Below are 13,055 nucleotides of genomic sequence, written 5' to 3' on the forward strand. Positions count from 1 at the left end.
AAGAAAGTCGGGATAGAAAGAACATACTTAAACATCATAAAATCCATTTATGAAAAGCCCACAGCTACTATCATCCTCAATAGGAAAAAACTGAGAGTTTTCCCCCTGACATCAGGAACACAGCAGGGAGGTCCACTCTCACCAGTGTTGTTTAACATAGTGTTGGAAGTTCTAGCATCAGCAATCAGACAACAAAAGGAAATCAGAGGCATCAAAATTGGAAAAGATGAAGTCAAGCTTTCACTTTTTGCAGATGACATGATATTATACATGGAAAATCCGATAGACTCCACCAAAAGCCTGCTAGAACTGACACGTGAATTCAGTAAAGTCGCAGGATACAAAATCAATGTACAGAAATCATTTGCATTCTTATACACTAATAATGCAGCAACTGAACGACAAATAAAGAAACTGATCCCATTCACAATCGCACCAAGAAGCATAAAATACCTAGGAATAAACCTAACAAAAGATGTAAAAGACCTGTATGCTGAAAACTATAGAAAGCTTATGAAGGAAATTGAAGAAGATATAAAGAAATGGAAAAACATTCCGTGCTCATGAGTTGGAAGAATAAATACTGTCAGAATGTCAATACTACCCAAAATTATCTACACATTCAATGCAATCCCAATCAAAATTGCACCAGCATTCTTCTCGAAACTACAACAAACAATCCTAAAATTCATATGGAACCACAAAAGGCCCCGGATAGCCAAAGTAATTTTGAAGAAGAAGACCAAAGCAGGAGGCATCACAATCCCAGACTTTAGCCTCTACTACAAAGCTGTAATCATCAAGACAGCATGGTATTGCCACAAAAACAGACACAGAGACCAGTGGAATAGAATAGAAAACCCAGAATTAGACCCACAAAAGTAAGGCCAACTCATCTTTGACAAAGCAGGAAAGAACATCCAATGGAAAAAAGACAGTCTCTTTAACAAATGGTACTGGGAGAATTGGACAGCAACGTGCAGAAAGATGAAACTAGATCACTTTCTTACACCATTCACAAAAATAAACCCAAAATGGATAAAGGACCTGAATGTGAGACAAGAAACCATCAAAACCCTAGAAGGGAAAGCAGGAAAAGACCTCTCTGACCTCAGCTGCAGCAATTTCTTATTTGACACATGCCCAAAGACAAGGCAATTAAAAGCAAAAATGAACTATTGGGACCTCACAAAGATAAAAACCTTCTGCACTGCAAAGGAAACAATAAAAAAATAAATAAAGACAACCAACAGAATGGGAAAAGATATTTGTAAATGACATATTGTACAAAGGGCTAGTATCCAAAATCTATAAAGAGCTCACCAAGCTCCACACCTGAAAAATAAATAACCCAGTGAAGAAATGGGCAGAAAACATGAATAGACACTTCTCTAAAGAAGACATCTGGATGGCCAACAGACACATGAAAAGATGCTCAACATCACTCCTCATCAGGGAAATATAAATCAAAACCACACTCAGATACCACCTCATGCTGGTCGAGTGGCTAAAATGAACAAATCAGGAGACTATAGATGCTGGAGAGGATGTGGAGAAACTGGAACCCTCTTGTACTGTTGGTGGGAATGCAAACTGTTGCAGCCACTCTGGAAAACAATGTGAAGGTTCCTCAAAAAATTAACAATAGATTTACCCTATGACCCAGCAATAGCACTGTTAGGAAATTACCCAAGGGATACAGGAGTGCTGATACATAGGGTCACTTTTATCCCAATGTTTATGGCAGCACTTTCAACAATAGCCAAATTATGGAAAGAGCCTAAATGTCCATCAACTGATGAATGGATAAAGAGATTCTGATTTAGGGGAGCCTGGATGGTTCAGTCAGTTAAGCGTCTGACTTCAGCTCAGGTCATGATCTCCTGGTTCATTGGTTCGAGCCCTGCATCAAGCTGTGTGCTGACAGCTCGGAGCCTGGAGCCTGCTTCGGATTCTGTGTCTCCCTCTCTCCCTGCCCCTCCCCTGCTTGCTCCGTTTCTCTCTCTCAAAAATAAACATTTTAAAAAAATTAAAAAAAAGAAATTCTGGTTTATATACACAATGGAATACTACATGGCAATGAGAAAGAATGAAATATGGCCTTTGGTAGCAATGTGGATGGAACTGGAGAATGTTACGTTAAGTGAAATAAGTCATACAGAGAAAGACAGATACCATATGTTTTCACTCTTGTGTGGATCCTGAGAAACTTAACAGAAGACCATGGAGGAGGGGAAGAAAAAAAAAGAGGTTAGAGAGGGAGGGAGCCAAAACATAAGAGACTCTTAAAAACTGAGAACAAACTGAGGGTTGATGGGGGGGTGCAAGGGAGGGGAGGGTGGATGATGGGTATTGAGGAGGACACCTGTTGGGAGGAGCACTGGGTGTTGTATGGAAACCAATTTGACGATAAATTTGATATTTAAAAAAAAGAAAGTGAGAGGGTGAAGAAACGTTTATCATGCAAATGGGTATCAAAGAAAGCCAAAGTAGCAATACTTGTCTTGGACAAAAAAAGACTTTAAAACAAAGACTGGGGGCACCTGGGTGGCTCAGTTGGTTGAGCATTTGACTTCAGCACCGGTCATGATCTCATGGTTTGTCAGTTTGAGCCCCGCATGGGGCTCTGCGCTGAACACTTGCTCAGAGCCTGGAGCCTGCTTCAGATTCTGTGTCTCATCCTCTCTCTCTCCCCCGCTCACGCTCTGTCTCACTTTGTCTCTCAAAAATCAATAAATGTAAAATTTAAAAAAATTTGACTGTAACAAGAGACAAAGAAGGGCACTGCATGATCATCATGGAGATAATCCAACAAGAAGATATAACAATTTTAAATATTTATCCCTCAAACATGGAAGCATCCAAATAAATAAAACAATTAATAAATTATGACAAGCGGGGCGCCTGGGTGGCTCAGTCGGTTAAGCGGCTGACTTCGGCTCAGGTCATGATCTCACGGTCCGTGAGTTTGAACCCTGCGTCGGGCTCTGTGCTGACAGCTCAGAGCCTGGATCCTGTTTCAGATTCTGTGTCTCCCTCTCTCTGACCCTCCCCGTTCATGCTCTGTCTCTCTCTGTCTTAAAAATAAATAAACGTGGGGCGCCTGGGTGGCGCAGTCGGTTAAGCATCCGACTTCAGCCAGGTCACGATCTCGTGGTCCATGAGTTCGAACCCCGCATCGGGCTCTGGGCTGATGGCTCGGAGCCTGGAGCCTGTTTCCGATTCTGTGTCTCCCTCTCTCTCTGCCCCTCCCCCGTTCATGCTCTGTCTCTCTCTGTCCCAAAATAAATAAAAAACGTTGAAAAAAAATTAAAAAAAAATAAATAAACGTTAAAAAAATATGACAAGCACTGGGTATTGCATATATACGTGATGAATCACTGAATTCTACTCCTGAAACCAATATTGCAGTGTATGTTATCTAACCAGAATTTAAATAAAAATTAAAAAAAATTAATAATAAACATGAAGGAACTAATTGGCAGTAATACAATAATAGTAGGGGAGTTTAATACCCCACTTACATCAATGGACATATCATCAAAACAGAAAATAAACAAGTAAACAGTGGCCTTTTTAAAAAATATAATTGTCAAGTTAGCTAACATACAGTGTATGCAGTGTGCTCTTGGCTTCAGGAGTGGATTCCCATGGTTCATCGCTTACAACACTCGGTAGTGTCCCAGCAAGTGTCCTCCTCAATGCCTATCACATATTTTCCCCTCCCCTGCCAACCCCCACCCATCAACCCTCAGTTTGTTCTCTGTATTTAAGAGTCTCTTAGGGTTTGCCTCCCTCTTTGTTTGAAACTTTTCCCCCCTTCCCTTCCCCCATGGTCTTCTGTTAAGTTTCTCAAATTCCACATATGAGTGAAAATATATGATATCTGTCTTTCTCTGACTGACTTATTTCACTTAGCATAATACCCTCCAGTTCCATCCACGTTGTTGCAAATGGCAAGATTTCATTCTCTCATTGCTAAGTGGTATTCCATTGTATATATAAGCCACATCTTCTTTATCCATTCATCACTTGATGGACATTTGGGCTCTTTCCCTAATTTGGCTATTGTCAATAATGATCTATAAACATTGGGGTACATGTGTCCCTATGAATCAGCACTCCGGTATCCTTTGGATAAATTCCTAGTAGTGTTATTGGTGGGTCATATTTTTAATTTTTTGAGAAACCTTTACTCTGTTTTCCAGAGTGGTTGCACCAGTTTGCATTCCCACGAACAGTGCAGGAGCGTTCCCATTTCTTCACATCCCTGACAAAATCTGTTCCCTGTGTTGTTAATTTTAGCCACTCTGACCAGTGTGAGCTGGTATCTCAATACAGTTTTTATTTGTACTTCCCTGATGATGAGCGATTTTGAGCATCTTTTCATGTGTCTGTTGGCCACGTGGATGTCTTCTTTGAAAAAGCATTCATGTCTTCTGCCCATTTTTTCACTGGATTATTTGTTTTTCAGGTGTTGGGTCTGTTAAGGTCTTTATAGATTTTTGGATACTGTTTACCCGACATGTCATTTGCAAGTATCTTCTATTCCGTTGATTGCCTTTTAGTTTTGTTAATTAGGAAAAATGGCTTTGAATGACACTCTGGACCAGGTGGACATAACAGATACTGCGAACATTACATCCTAAAACAGCAGACTACACATTCTTTTCAAGTGCACATATAACATTCTCCAGAATAGATCACATGTTAGGCCACAGAACAAACCTTAACAAATAGAAGAAGATTGGAGTCATATGATGCACCTTTTCTGACCACAAAGCTATGAAACTAGAAGACAACCACAAGAAAAAATTTGGAAAGACCACAAATACATGGAGATTAAAGAACATACTAATAAAGAATGAATGGGTCAACCAGGAAAGCAAAGAAGAAATTTTTAAAATGTGTGGAAACAAATGAAAGTGAAAACACAATGGTCCACAACCGTTGGGTTACAGCAAAAGTGGCCCTTAAAGGGGAGTATAAAGCAATATAGGCCTATCACAAGAAGCAAGAAAAAACTTAAATAAACAATATAACTTTATACCTACAGGAGCTAGAAAAGGGATGGCAAATAAAGCCTAAAGACAATATAAAAAAGGAAATAATAAAGATTGAGCTGATATAAGTTATATATGACTAAAAAATAATAGAACAGATCAATGAAACCAGGAGTGGATTCTTTGAAAGAATTAATAAAATCAATAAACCTCTAGCAAGACTTACCAAAAAAGAAAGAGAAAGGATCCAAGTAAATACAATCATGACTGTGAGAGGAGAGATGACAACCAACGTTACAGAAATACAAACAATTATAAGATAATATTATGAAAAATTATATACCAACAATTGGGCAATCTGGAAGAACTGCATAAATTCTTAGAAACATATCAACTACCCAAACTGAAACAGGAAGAAATAGTAAACTTGTACAGACTGATAACCAGCAAAGAAATTGAATTAGTAATAAAAAAATTGTCACAACAAAAAAGTCCAGGGCCAGATGGCTTCATGGGTGAATTCTACCAAACATTTAAAGAAGAGTTGATATCTATTATTCTCAAATTATTCCCAAAAATATAAATGAAAGGGAAACTTTCAAACTCATTCTATGAGCCCAGTATTTCCTTGATTGCAAAACCAGACAAAGACCCCACTATAAAAGAGAATATCCCTAATGAACATGGATGCAAAAATTCTGAACAAAATATTAGCAAATTGAATCCAACAGTACATTAAAACAATGTAGATTTTGGCTCCTGGGCTGCAAGTGTGGCTCCGTATTCACAAACCAATCACATCAATATACATCACATCAATAAGAGAAAATATAAGAACCACATGATCCTGTCAATAGATGAAGAACAAGCATTTGATACAGTACAACATCCATTCATGATAAAAACCCTCAACAATGGAGAGTTAGAGGATATGTACTTCAAACTAATAAAGGCCATCTATGAAAAACCCACAACTAATATCATCCTCAATGGAGAAAAACTGAGAGCTTTTCCTGTATGGTCAAGAATAAGACAGGGATGACCACTCTCACCAGTATTATTTAACATAGTCCTGGATGTTCTAACCACAGCAATCAGACAACAAAAATAAATATAAGGAATCCAAACTATTAAGGAATTAATAAAACTTTACTGTTTGCAGATCACATGATACTCTACATAGAAAACTCAAAAGACTCACCCCCCCCAAAAAAAAAAACTGCTAAAAGCGACACACAAATCCAGTAAATTTGCAGGATACAAAGTCAATGTACAGAAATCTCTTGCATCTCTATACAACAATAATGAAGCAAGAGAAAGAGAAATTAAGTAATAAATCCGACTTATAATTGAACCAAAAAAACATAAGATACCTAGGAATAAATCTAACCAAAGGGGTAAAACACCTTTACTCTGAATAGCATAAAACACTGATGAAAGGAACTGAAGATGACACAAAGAAATTTAAATACATTTCATGCTCATAGATTGGGAGAACAAATATTGTTAAAATGTCTATATTACCCAAAGAAATCTACACATTTAATGCAATCCCTTATCAAAATACTAACAATGCTTTTCAAGGAACTATAACAACAAGGAGGATAGGTTAAATAGGTGATGAGGATTAAGGAATGCACTTGTGATCAGGACTGACTGTGGTATGTAGGTGTTGAATTACTATATTGTATACCTGAAACTAATATTACACAGCATGTTAACTAAAAGGAATTCATATTAAAAGCTATTAAAAGAGAAACTAGTTACATATTGTTATGTTGATGTTGCTTATTAACAGAAATTCAAAAACTGGTAAAATGGTCTGGAAGTTGAATAGACAAAAGAGTAGACAGTACCAATTGTTAAGCTACTGCCTCAGTTCCAAACACACACTCTACATTCCAAACTGTGATGCTGCTGCTGCCTTGTCACCAAAGTGTGAATTTGGATATGGCAGTAAGGATTCTAGAAGTCTGCAAGCCAGGACGAGGGAAAAAAACTTCTTCATGATTTTCAGTTTTCCTTTCAAGATTTTCCCAGTAGTGTGTCTTCATCATTCATTCTTCATCTTGGTGTTGGCTCCACTTTGCAAATTTTATTTTCACAATCACAGAACCAGTCTCACCGTGTCCCTTAGAGAAACCTGCTCTAGCTGACCAGCACCTAAGCCTTAGTAATCTGGGGACAGAGACTCCTGTGAACTAGGATACCAGAACTAACTTTATGTCATCTACTTGTCAGAAGTCTGGGACCCAGCTCTGCAAGCTCCTCTTCTTCCTTTGGACTCTGGAGGAACTCCATAAGTTGGATCAGGGCAGCCTTCTCTGAGGTACAGGAGACATCTGCATAGGGTCCCTTCTGAGGTATGAATACCTGCTAGTGAGTGCCCACTCCTCTGAGGTTTGGGCTCCAAGTTACCAAGTTTTAAAATCCTTACCTTACCTTTCCCTTTACATCCCCAGGTCAAGTAATTGTGGAAAATTTTCCTTCTATAATCCTTAACATTATCGTTTTGCCACTTCAGTTCTCAAATATCTAGTTAACAACTTTTTGTATTATGTTTTCTCTGGTAAAATAACCAATGTGGTTTTATTCCTGACTAGACACTGACTGATATACAAATTTTAAAATAATGGCTTAAATTCTGTATTTATTTCTGTTCTGATGTTCATCTTTTTAAAGAAATATAGTTTTACTGCTGCTGCACTTGAAGTATAGAAATAATCACAGCTACCACAGCACACTTAACACGAGAATAGTGCTTTAAAAATGCTTTCATGCATATTATCTCATTTGATATCTTCTTCTTGCATTCATTCAATAAGATTTTATTGAACCACTGCTATTTATAATAAACAGATTCATATACTGGAAAACTGTAGGTATATATTTGCATTTCCTAAAGGAAGCTTCATAAGGCCTCTAATGCAGCATGGCAGAAGGCTAGGAACCATACATGAAGAATCATAGAGACTCAATTTCTGCCATCTAGGAAGTTTCCACTTAAAATATCCATATTTGTCAAGTTGAATCATCAATTAAATAGTATAGAAGGTATGCAAAGGGAAGAGAACAGTGCCTAGCAATTAAAACACTCAATGAAACACAGTTATAAACAAGAAGAATGAAGAAATAGGTACATTTAATTCAAAACTTTATAAATGATTAATAATGACAATAATATCAATGCATTGCTTCTTCATGAGGCTTTAAATTTACAGATACGGATCCCTGTGAGGTAGCACAGGTCTCATGATTCTCTTCTACTGATGAGGAAACAGACACTCACAAGGGGTGAATGACTTACCAATGTTATGCAACCAAGAGGAGGCAACACCAGGCACCAGATCCCCTCTATTCAGTGCTGGCTGCCAATCCTGCAATGGTTCAGACCTTTCCTCAGGGCCTCCATCACGTGCCGATTCCTCAAGCTATAAATGAGGGGGTTGAGCATAGGAGTAAGGACCATGTAGATGATAGAGACAACCTTGTCATGACTAGGGGCCTGGTAGCGCCGAGGCCTCAGGTAGATGAACATGGCTGCCCTGTAGAAGAGGGAGACAGCTGCTAGGTGGGAGGAACAGGTGGCCAGGGCCTTTTTACAGGCCTGAGCAGAGTGCATGTGGAGCACAGCCCTCAGGCTGTGAGCATAGGAGGCCACTATGATGGAAAAGGGAAGGAGCAGCATGAAGACACAGAAGCAAAGAGCAGAGTGTCAAAAAGGGTTGTGTCCATACAGGCCAGTTTTAATAAAGCTGGTACCTCACAGAAGAAGTAATCCACATTCCTTGAGCCACAGTAAGGTAAGCTCATGGCTGCCACCATCTGGATAATTCCATCTAGTATCCCAAAGGCCCAGGAACTCCCAGAAATCTGGAGACAGACTCTGACTCATGAGGACAGTATAGTGAAGGGAGTGGCTGATTGCCACATAACAATCATAGGCCATGAGTCCCAGAAAAATTCCCTCAGATCCCACAAGAGAGACAAAAAAACCAATTTGTATGCCACAACCCACAAAGGAGATGGACTTCCTGCCAGAGAGAAAAGTTGACCGCCATCTTTGGCATGATATTACAGATCAAAATAAGATCCATAAGGGAGAGCTGACTGAGAAAGAAGTACATGGGTGTGTGAAGCCAAGGATCTGTGTAGATGAGGAAGATGAAGAGGACATTCCCACAGAGGGCCACAGTGAAGACTACCATAACCACAGAGAAGAGGACAACACCAGTCTGGCTATGGGAAAAGATGCCCAAGAGGATGAAGCCATCTATAGATGATCGATTCAACCATATCCCCATGGCTCAGTTGTTCACAGTCACCTGAGAACATGAACAGAGAAATTCTGGGTTTGAGTGACATGTCTTTATGTATCTCTGATTTCTTCTTCAGTTAGTTGTATCTTTTTGAATTTATCAAAGCTCAAAAACATGTCCTTTGAGACATAAAAGAGGGTGCTCTTTCATATTCCCATAACAGAGATTATATGACCTTTGCCAGCCATAGAATTGGATCACATATCTACATTTGTATGTATCCATACCAAAAATAATAGGAAAGTTAAATTACTTTATGTGTCATAAGACAATTGGACAATCCTTCTCTTTCAGGAAAAGATTGGTTTCCTCCATAAGACAGGGTTCTTTTTAGCTGGGATTACACAGCCTCAGTAAACTCTCTGTAACAGGACTTGGACCATTTCATGTCCAAGAGATAATTTATATGTGTTAACAATAAGAGCAGTTAATGGAGACTTGAGATGTTCTTTGTTTTGCTCAGGAGTAATATCTTGGACTCATTTTTCATTTAGTTGGAAATCCATTTCTTTAGTTCCTAGATCTAAATCATCACAAAAGCCTCTTGGCTCTACATTCAGAATACTCAGATCCGGTTATTTCCTATCACCTCAATTGCAAGTGCCCTGGTCCAAGCCACTATCCTCTCTCAGATGGATAATTATAGGCTCCTCCCCAGTTTCCTGGCTTCTGCCCTTGAGTCCTTTGAGTCTATTCTCTTAACACTTTACAAGAGTTTGTTAAAATATATCACACAAGAGGCTTCTGGGTGGCTCAGTCGATTAAGCGACCGACTTTGGCTCAGGTCATAATCTCACAGTTCATGCGTTCAAATCTCACATTGGGATCTGTGCTGACAGGTCAAGCCTGGAACCTGATTCAGACTCTGTGTCTCCCTGTCCCTGTGCCCCTTCCTTGCTCATACTCTGTCTCTCTCCATCTCTCAAAAATAAATAAATGTTGAAAAAATTAAAAAATAAATGAAAATTTTCACACATTGTAAATCTCTTGCTGATAGTATGTCATGACTACCCAAATTACTCCAAATAAAATCAAAATCCTTGTAGTAGTAAGGCCCTATGTATATCACACACACACACACACACACACACACACACACACCACTACTTCTGACCTTATCTCCTACCACGCCCCCCTTTGCTCGTTGTTTTCCTTGAATTTCCTCAAACTGGACACACTCCCAACTTTGGGATTTTGCATTTTCTTCTCTTTGTAATGTTTTTCCCCAAATTTCTATCTCTCACCTACTGCAGATCTTTTTTTATTTTTTTTTCAACGTTTAGAGACGGGGGAGGGACAGAGAGAGAGGGAGACACAGAATCGGAAACAGGCTCCAGGCTCTGAGCCATCAGCCCAGAGCCTGACGCGGGGCTCGAACTCCCAGACCACGAGATCGTGACCTGGCTGAAGTCGGACGCTTAACCGACTGCGCCACCCAGGCGCCCCGCACCTACTGCAGATCTTTACTCAAATGCTTACCTCTACAGAGATTCTTCTGTGAAAGTCATAGTAAGGCTAAAAACATCTTGGGGCCCCTGGGTGGCTCAGTCGGTGAGTGCCTGATTTTGGATCATATCATGATCTCATGGTTTGTAAATTTGAGCCCTGCATTGGGTTTGCAGTTGTCAGCGCAGATCCTCTATTTCCCTCTTTCTCTCTGCCCCTCCCTTGCTCTCTCATTCTCTAAAAAGTAAACATGAAAAAAAAGGACCAAAAACGTCTTGCATTCTCAAGACCTTCCCACTCTTGTTCTTTTCCCACAGCACTTACACCATTTAACACACATTGCCTACATTTGTTTACTTTTATGGTCTTTCTCATCCTGCTGGAAGATAAGCACCGCTTATTATTCAGCATGACATTGGTAGATCCCATATTGGCTTCCCAGGTCATAGTATAACATCCATATATATGTGTTGACTGAATAAATTAATATACGATGAAGCGATATATGACTGCAACCTTCATTTTATGAAAGCAGAAAGACTCCTCCTTTAATTGCAGGAGTCCTTGTTCTTGACCTGAATGTGCTACCTCACTGCCAGATTCCTTCCTCTGAGGAACAGTGAGTGACTTAATAAGAAATATCCCGGGCATTTTTAAAAAATAAGAATTTTATAAAATGATAGCATCATCTATCAGATGTTTGTGTGGGGTGTATTCATGTCAACCTAAACTCCCTACAAAGAGGAAATGAGGCAACCCCACAGAATGCTCTGTGTGTAAAGACTCAGGGTATTTTTCTAAACTAGAATGTGCCTGCATAGAATCACCATTAGGGAGGTAGGCTGCGTGAGCTGTGTACCTACAGAAGGGATTATGCCCTGACTCATACCCACGAAGATGCACCCAGGAATCCTTACCTCCACCAACACCCAGGTGTGATGTTTGGGGAGAGGTGTTCTACAGGGGCAAATCACTGTTCTTCTAGCCTTCAAATACCATCTAAGACAATCACCCCCTGACTGAACCTCCCAACTGAACAAACCAGGTTCCCCGGGCCACATCAGTAGTTCTTTCTGTGCTGAGGACAACCAGCCTTACCAACTGTGTGCAGAGGCACTCAGCCACACACATGTTCAAAAAAAATGGATTTCACACCTTTCCTTCCTCCCAACTCTTATAATACAATACTACATAGCTGATTAATGACATTTCTCTCCTTTTCTGGACAGCTCCCATGAACTCTGATTCTTACATTTACTTACACTCAACACCTCCACTACGATGTCCAATGGGCTGTTCCTACCTAAACTGACCAGACAGAACCCATGATCTGCATGGCAGAAATATCTGTTTTCCTCCCTTCCCAGCTTAATGAATTGCATGTCTGTCAATTGTCCATGATATAATATGCTGTGTTCTTAATTCCTCTTTTTGTATATGCATCCCAACACAGGAAACTCTGCTGGCTTATCCTGAAAAATGTATTTACTCCTGGCCACATCTCACTCCTGCAGGCCCCAGCTGGCTACACTGTGAATTGCCCTTAACTGGATTTGCCTCCCCCTTCTATCCTTGTTCCCAACTTTAGTCTACTTGTCCATGGCATTAGAGTGAAGCCATCTCCATAAAATAAGACCAAATGCTTCAAGATTAAAGGAAGACTCATCTGGCTAGCTCTCCATCACCACCCAGACCTCCTTTTTCTTTTTCTTTCCCTGAAATTCCCACCATTCTGGTGTCACTGGTCTCCCTGCATTTTCTCTCATCTAGCAGGCAGAGCAGACACCAGTCTTAGGAGGAATTTGTACTTGCTCTAACTTCCTCACAGACAACTCTTGCCAGATATGCTCAACATTGTTCCCTCATCTTCTCCTCACCTACCCAACTAGGACTTACTCAACACTTATTTGGAGTTGAAATCCTCCTTCCCTCCCCATTTCTTCCCTGCCCTTGTGTTTCTCAGAGTACTCAATACCATCAAGCATGCTACATTTAATTCAATGGATTTGTTTTCTGCTTTCCCAATGAGAACCTGTATCCTGATGCCATTTTTGCTCATGGGGGCATCTCCAGCTCCTAGAACAGTGATGCCATATATTATTTTCTCAGTAAATGTTGTTGAATGATTAACGATAATATGCAAACAACTCAAGAAACTGTTCTAGCATCTCACATGTTCATTTTCTGCTCTCTAACTTCATATAGTTCATGGATGTTTACTTAATGGCTCCATTTCCTCTCTCATAATTACACCATAAAAGAAGCCACTTTGTCTCTACAGTATAAT

At 39.8% G+C, this 13,055-nt stretch overlaps 1 protein-coding gene across 1 annotated transcript; it reads right to left on the minus strand.

The window, feature by feature from the left end:
* Nucleotides 1-8,361: 8,361 nt before the first annotated feature.
* LOC101082715 (olfactory receptor 56-like) lies at nucleotides 8,362-9,307 on the minus strand. The gene is given in 4 exon segments (XM_011281402.3): nucleotides 8,362-8,702; nucleotides 8,705-8,892; nucleotides 8,894-9,051; nucleotides 9,053-9,307. Coding segments are annotated over 4 exon segments (942 nt in total).
* Between the last annotated feature and the right edge of the window lie 3,748 nt (nucleotides 9,308-13,055).

Source organism: Felis catus, chromosome A1 (genome assembly GCF_018350175.1).
Source record: "Felis catus isolate Fca126 chromosome A1, F.catus_Fca126_mat1.0, whole genome shotgun sequence".
NCBI classification, from domain to species: Eukaryota; Metazoa; Chordata; class Mammalia; order Carnivora; family Felidae; genus Felis; species Felis catus.